The following is a 7,500-nucleotide window of genomic DNA, read 5'->3' on the forward strand; positions in this document are numbered from 1 at the left end:
CAGCAAAGCGTATATTATAGCCTTGAACGAAAGCACTGAGAAAAGAGACATTTAACACAAGCAGCAAATATATTTCTAAATAAGCAGTAAAGACATTCTCAACACGAACAGTAAAGAAAATTTAACACAAGCTGTAAAGAGACTTTTTTTTTAAACGCATGCGTTAAATAGATTAGATTTCCAGCACAGTTAGTAAAAAGATTTTTCCACAAGTAATAAAATGATTCTAACACGAGAAGTTAAGATTTTTTTTTTCACATACTGACATGTTGACATCCACTTAAATTTATCCTTTGGGATGGCACATACATTGCTCCAAATAGAACTTATAACACACACACACACACACACACACACACACACACACACACACACACACACATCATGGCCTGGCTTCGCTGACGAAGATCTAGGAAGGGCGTTGTCCACGTCTGATGCAGGCACGCTCATGGCTGACAAGGCCAATGCGGGAAAAGCAGAGTCGGCCGCAGCGGTTGCAAGGGAAAGTCTGGTCTGGGTTCGCGGCTGCAGCGTCGTGGTTCTTCCTCCTTCTGCGTTTGTCCTCAAGGCTGGCCCTGCGGTTGTTTTCGAAGGAGGAGACAGCTTGGTGGATGGTGCGTCGCCAGGTCTCTCGACACACACACACACACACACATACACACACACACTCAAGTACAGCAGATCACACACACACACACACACACACACACACACACACACACACACACACACACACTTAGTCCTACAAACATGCATGTACAGCATAAAAATAAACACCCAAAACAACAACAAACAAACATGAAAGTCGTCTTCAGACGATTACAATTAACAACAATAACCACCACCACCACCACCACCACCACAACACACACACACACACACACACACACACACACACACACACACACACACATTCCTCGTCCCTGTAGACCTCTGGGGTCGTGGGCACATCCTGCTGACCCCAAACTGATTACTGACAATCCCTCTTGGTCGCAACAACAATCCCAAGTCCAACGCACTTTCTCCTTATCAACGTTCTCTGTCACTTGTGATGACACACTTTCGTGCAGGTAAGGCGTCATCGTATCACAGTCCAAAATGACATGCTTAACTCACTCAGTACGGCCAGTCCTCTCTTCTCCTCTGCACAGACCCTTCAGATGTCCAGCAGGTGTCTGAATGACCCAACCTTTAGCTTCCGTCATCAGAATTGTGGTATTCTTTGTCAACATTCACCTCTTCAGTGTAAGAGCCTTCCACTTGCAATATTTTGATGATGGTAATTGGCGTGAAACGCTGTTAACATCGTCTCTTTCGCCGTTCGTATGGAGAGAGTTAACTGTCACATCACTGAAGCACGTACACCTGACCCCAGAGCAATACTTAGTCCGTAATGAATTAGACAGATTACTGATTACTGACAGCATGAATGTGTGTGTCTAAAAATTTGTGTTTTTAAGGAATGCATTTCTTTTTAATGTAAGCAATATTTACTTGATTTTTTTTTTATTGTATGGTGGATCATGCTTTTTTTTTAATTCATTCTGTGAACGCATTGGATTGAGCTGTTGTAATGTTTTATGTTATGTTTATATCTGGCTCTATGATGTAAGGCGCTTTGAGCAGCATCAGTATTGGATATCACGCCATAGAAAAGTTATGAATTATTATTATTATTATTATTATTATTATTATTAATGCCTCCACGCAACAACATCAACGATCCCAAAGCCAGGGGTCTTTCCCCTGTTCCTTACGTCCCACAGTAGCTTGGCCGAAAAAAAACACACCCAAAAAACAAAAACGACAATAACACTTCTCTTCTCAGTATCTGTCGCGGTTTCCACCTTTCACTTCAATTGAAAAGGCTCTCAGAAAATATAACACTTCTTTTCTTAGCAGCTGTCGCGGATTCCACGTTTCACTTAAGTGAAAAGGCTCTCAGAAGATATAAAACTTCTCTTCGTAGTAACTGTCGCGGATCCTACAATTCACTTCAATTGAAAGGGCTTTAAAAAAAATATGAAAGTTCTCTCCACAGTAACCCTCGTGGATTCTACATTCACTTCAATTGAAAGGGCTGTCAGAATCTCAGTACCTCTTTCGTTGCCAGCTTTGTCACTGACAATATTTGTTCTTGGTCCTCTGCCTCTGCCGCTGTCACTGCCGTGGTCGCGCGCGCGTCACCCCCCACACGGAATGACCCCAACAAACTCTCTGATTCATTTCATAACTAGGTCTTTCCTTCATCAAACCCAGTGACCTGGTTTTTCCGCTGAACTCTACTTATAAACTTGCCTGACTTTCCAAATATTACCTCCAAAAAACAAAGGCAATCTTTTAGCAGCAATCTGTCAACGCGCCACACGCCTGTGGGTGACATCCTGCAATGCCCAAGGTGCGCGCGCGCACCCGCCACTGACGTCAGAGCCGAGCGTTGTGACGTTGCCAAAAAGGTCAGGGCTTGTAAGAAGCAATCTCGAGGCTCGCTTGCGTGGCACACAGCGCGTGTGAGCGTCTTGTTCCGTTTGTTGTTTGTGTGAGCAACGACATTACACACACACACACATAGGAACCGCTCGGCTATATAAACCCACGTCGTCACATATAGCCCGCCAGTTTAGAGCACGGTTCGTCATTGTTGAGGTCTTAGTGATTCGTACAAAAACCATTCAACAAAAACCATTGTGGGTTATTTTCATTGGCTCGAATAGCGCTTGGTTTACGTTCAGTTCAGTTGGACGTCTATATCACCTGTGGTTTTGGTGGGGAGAAGAGAACAGAAGTTTGTTTGATTGATTCCCTTGACTGGTTCAGTTTTATTCTCTACTTTTTCATTCAGTATTCGACAAGCCAGTTTCCTTCGTCAGAAACAATTGGACTGATTCTGTTTGTGAACGTGTTGTTTCACTTCTGATTTTTAGACAGCTCGGTTGAGTGGTTCCAGAAACAGAGACAGATTGATTTGCTTCCAATCCAGAAGCAGAACAGATCCATTGACTGGTTCCCGCAGAGAAACAGAGCAGAGTGAGTGAGTGAGCTGAGTTGGACACGAGCCATGGGCGAGACGCACGACGAAACGGAAACCCTGCCCCAGGAGATGAGCCCAGAGAAGACCCGCAAATGCCGGAGGAACGGCATGTGGAACATCTTCGAAGGCGTGGACAACACCGTCTTGGAGAAGCTGGGCCTCTCGGAGGAAGTCGTCCACCAGCTGGTGACAGAAGCTGACGACACAGTCTCCCACTACCTGGCCACTCACCAGGCGGACGACGACTCTCTGGGCGACTCCACGTCTTCATCCGGAGGCTGCCGATGCCGAAAGGCGCGCATCCTTCGCTCCTTTTCCGCCACGGTTGGAGAGGACATGAAGGCGGCTCTGCAGAACAGGCATCGGAGGAACGCCGTGGGCAACCTCTTCGACGTCCTGACGTCCTCACAGAAGCTGCTCCTTGTGGAGCATCTTCAGGAGCAGCTGGAACGCATGAGCTGTCTGTGCGGGGGAGAGGAGGAAGGGGTGGTGAACCCGGCGACCGCTGCCAGGAACGAGGACAACAGCAGCAGCAGCAGCAGCAGCAACAGCAACACCATCATCTTGTCTTTGACGGACTTTACAGCGTCATCTGAAGCTGGTGGAAGCGCTCCTGTTTCGTCTTCGCAGCCAAGTTCGACAGAGGAAGTGGTGTGTCATTGACCGGGTTGGAGCTGGGTTTTTTTTTGTTGTTGTTTGTTATTGACGTTGTTGGTTGATTGAGTGGGTGGGTGACTTAATGGTTGATGATTGATTGGTTGGTGTGTGTGTGTGTGTGTGTGTGTGTGTGGTTCCGGTTGAGAGAGAAAGAAGGGGGTATTGGGGAGGGGGAGGGGGGGAGGAGCCATTGAGAGCTTAGCCAATACTGACAGAGTAGATTTGGTCTGTCTGCCGAACGCCAAAATAGTCTGTCATTCATTGCTTTAAAACAAATGAGACGATTCGACTGTGATTGTTGTTTTCAATACTTTACTTTGGGTGGTTTCAGAATGATAATCAGATTGTCAATCGATATGCGTGTGTGAGAGGTAACGTATATGGATAGGCAGATAGAATTAATCAGATTATGAATCCATATATGTATGTGAGAGAGGGGCCGAGAGACTCGGGGGGGGGGGTGGGGGGGGTGGGGGGGGGGGCTATTCTCCATGGACTTTCAATGGTTGCCCACACAGCCTCCAGGTCTATTCCAAAGGCCAGTCTATTAATTTTGCCATTGTTCACAGGGCTCGGGTTCAAGTCTCTGTCACCTCCTGCTGAGCAGCAAATTGAACCACGAGAACAGTCCGTGTATGTGACTGAAGTGTGTGGGAGGGAGAGGGAGGGGAGGGGGATGTTCTCTCTTTCTTTTTATTTCTTATTTTCTTTCTTTTGTTGTTGTTGTTGTTTGTTCGCTGTGGTTGAGCAACAACACAATTCAAATCAATCGCTCCCACCTATATTAGTCTTACCCGTGGTGTGGGACAATAGTGTTTTGCGAACCCACGGGCAAGTTATTATTATGATCATTGTTGTTATTATTATCATCATGGACAGTGGATAATTATGTTCAAGAGACAGCCTGCTCACTTTCATCCCACTCCACCCCTCCCCGTCAAGAAGAGAGAGAGAGAGAGAGAGAGAGAGAGAGTTAATACTTTCTCAACCTGGTCATTCGAGAAATTGCTTGCTTGCTTTTTTTTTGTTTGTTTGTTTGTTGTTTTTTGTCCCCCACCCCCACCCCCACCCCCGGCCCTCCGCCCCCCCCTTCCCCAGCCCCCTCCTTTGGCAGGTTTGTTGACGCCATGGCAATATCGGTTTAGCGTTGGACTTGTGATCCAGTGTTCACCAGTGACCAAGGTTCGAGGCCCACGTTTCGGCATGGTGTTGTGTCTTTGTGGAAAGGCACTGTACTCCGATTTTTTTTCCCCCTAGCCCTACCGAAGTGTGAATGGGTAACTGATGACTTCGGTTGGTGGAAGTTTATTTCCAAGAAGCAGCTAGAAGGGGAGGATTAGGCCCCGCCTTCCTATGCCGAACCCCAGACACAGTGGGTTGTATTGGATGTGATGGATGAGATGTCAGGTATTGGCATTGGCGTAAGGCTGACTTGTGTTCACTTCAGTTCTTGGGCTTATCGGCTGTGACTTAAGTGCAATGATTTTTTTTAAAAACTGGCACCTATGATGTTTTTTTTTTTGTTTTTTTTCCCCTGTGTCTGTTTGAAACAGAAAGAAACTGTTGACGATCGTGAAAATCTGTCTTGTTTTATTTTGTTTTTATTGATTTTACTCAGTTGTTTACATGTACAGCTTTTTTTTTTCCAAACAAGAAGAAAAACCAACCAAATTATGATTGTAGTAATTTTTTCATCCTTTTTTTAATGTTTATTTGTTCATTCATATTGCATTTTCGGCACATTGATTTCTTTTGCATTGCTGACAGCGTTGTTTGATGAATGTTCTCTGTTTCTGAGTTCACAATGCCACGTTACAAATAATCAGTTATAGAAGTTTGTTGTCATTTAATGTATACCTTTTAGTGTGTGTGTGTGTGTGCGTGTGTGTGTGTGTGAACTCTCTAAGAGGGTCATCTCCGAAATGAGTGTTGCATTATTTTTGCAGCATTATAACAAACAGCATAATAATCATGTGCATTGCCTCAGATTGCCACACACTAAACTGATGTTATGGGGTATTTATAAAGGAAAGAGGGAACGGATTTGAAAGAGAGGTTTAGCTAAACGTCATTTATTCAGTTATCATTCACTATTCCTGTTGGTTTATGTATCCATTTATTTGAATGAGTCATTTTCATAATGAATCTCAATGTGTGATACATCATATCTAATACAACCGTGCTTGTGAGAGCAGCAACATTTTAGTTTAACTTTCAGCCATATTAAACTGAAGAAACTTTTTTCTTCGATTTAGGTGTTAATTTCGACTGTATGACGCTTTTTTTTTTAATATCACTTTTTGACTTCAACGCTTTTTTTAATTGCTGGATATTGAACGTTTTGTGATGGATATTGAAAAAAAAAAAGATTGTCTCAAAAATCGTGACCATATGGGGGCAATATTTCCCTGTCTCAGAAAGGTCTGTGTGCCTGTATCTCTCTCTCTCTCTCTCTCTCTGTCACACACATACACACACACATACGCGCGCGCGCACACACACACACACACACACACACACACACACACACACACATAAGCGTGCGCGCATCAGGCTTTTCTAGAAACATAACCGCTGTAGATATGAAATAAATAAATTTCAAAGTTCAAATAATGCATGTGTCTTAACCATAAACTCCACGTTGTTTTCATGACCGCTGAAAGTAACACTTCTCTTTGATGTATACCTGTGTATGTCCGTTCTTATACAGCGTTTATTTCTCCTCCTCCTTTCTTTCTTTCTTTCTTCCTTTCTTCTGCATGTTCTTTTTTTTTCTACTTCTCCTCCTAAGTTTGAGCTAAAACGCTCACCCACCAATCAATAGATGATAAATAATAAACAAAAAAATAAACAGATAAATACTTTAAAAAGACAAAAGAAGACGATGAATGCATTTATTCAAACGATTAGGACAAAAAATTCCCAGTTCAGATACGTGTGCATGTGCCATGGCAGATTTACAGAACTGCACACAGTAGGCCAATGTTATTTTGCTTTTGGCTTATTGACATTTAAAAGAGGAGATGTCGACCATTTTCGTATAGATCTGTTTTTGTTAATGTTTTTTTTTCCTATCATTTTTTTCTACTTTTCTTTAAACAGATGTTTGAGCTGTAAAACGTTACGTCCACTATTTTTTATGCGATTGTTATCGATCGAATAATTCTATATATATATATATATATATATATATATATAATTCAATTAGATTATCAGTTTGTGAAAGATTTCCTCAGCTGGAATTTTGTGTTCATGTTGTGACCACCCCAACAACTGATACCTAAATCGACATTATTTATTTGCATTGTCTGTTAGTTTACTTATTTATTTTCTTATCAATTCTTTAATTCAATTTTTCATTAGCGTACTTATTTTGTTCTTAATTTATTGAGTTTCACTTTGGTTGTGAACATGTGAATATTTTCTACATTGAATAAATTTGATGTTAATAAGAAAACTCCTGTGTCCACGAGCTTTTATGTGTGCTTGCGTGTGCTCTCTCGCGCGCGATTGTATGTGTGTGTATGTTTGCGTGCGTGCGTGTGTGTGTGTGTTTGTGTGGGGGGGCAGGCGGGGGGTGGGGGGGGCAGGCGGGGGGTGGGGGTGGGGTGGTGGTGGTGGGGGGGGGGGTGCGGATAGAGGGGAGGAAAGAAAATACGTTCTGGACTTCATGCCGTAACATTTTGATTTCTGTGTACCATCTACAGTATTCTCTGGAAAAAACAAACAAAAAACACAAAAGAAATATCAGCTTCAAATGCACGCATGACTCTCTCTCTCTCTCTCGCTCAATCTTTCCTATAAAAAAACAT

The 7,500-nt window shown here is 43.2% G+C and overlaps 1 protein-coding gene across 1 annotated transcript; it reads left to right on the plus strand.

The window, feature by feature from the left end:
* The first annotated feature begins 2,520 nt into the window (after nt 1-2,520).
* LOC143293407 (uncharacterized) lies at nt 2,521-6,523 on the plus strand. Its single transcript, XM_076604247.1, has one exon. The coding sequence runs from the start codon at nt 3,059-3,061 to the stop codon at nt 3,692-3,694; it is 636 nt and encodes a 211-aa protein (XP_076460362.1). The 5' UTR covers nt 2,521-3,058; the 3' UTR covers nt 3,695-6,523.
* Nucleotides 6,524-7,500: the final 977 nt, after the last annotated feature.

The sequence above is a fragment of the Babylonia areolata genome, chromosome 19 (genome assembly GCF_041734735.1).
Source record: "Babylonia areolata isolate BAREFJ2019XMU chromosome 19, ASM4173473v1, whole genome shotgun sequence".
In the NCBI taxonomy this organism is placed as follows: Eukaryota; Metazoa; Mollusca; class Gastropoda; order Neogastropoda; family Buccinidae; genus Babylonia; species Babylonia areolata.

Coding starts and splice junctions, on each gene's coding strand:
- LOC143293407 (XM_076604247.1), top strand. CDS start 3,059: ATGGGCGAGACGCACGACGAAACGGAAACCCTGCCCCAGGAGATGAGC.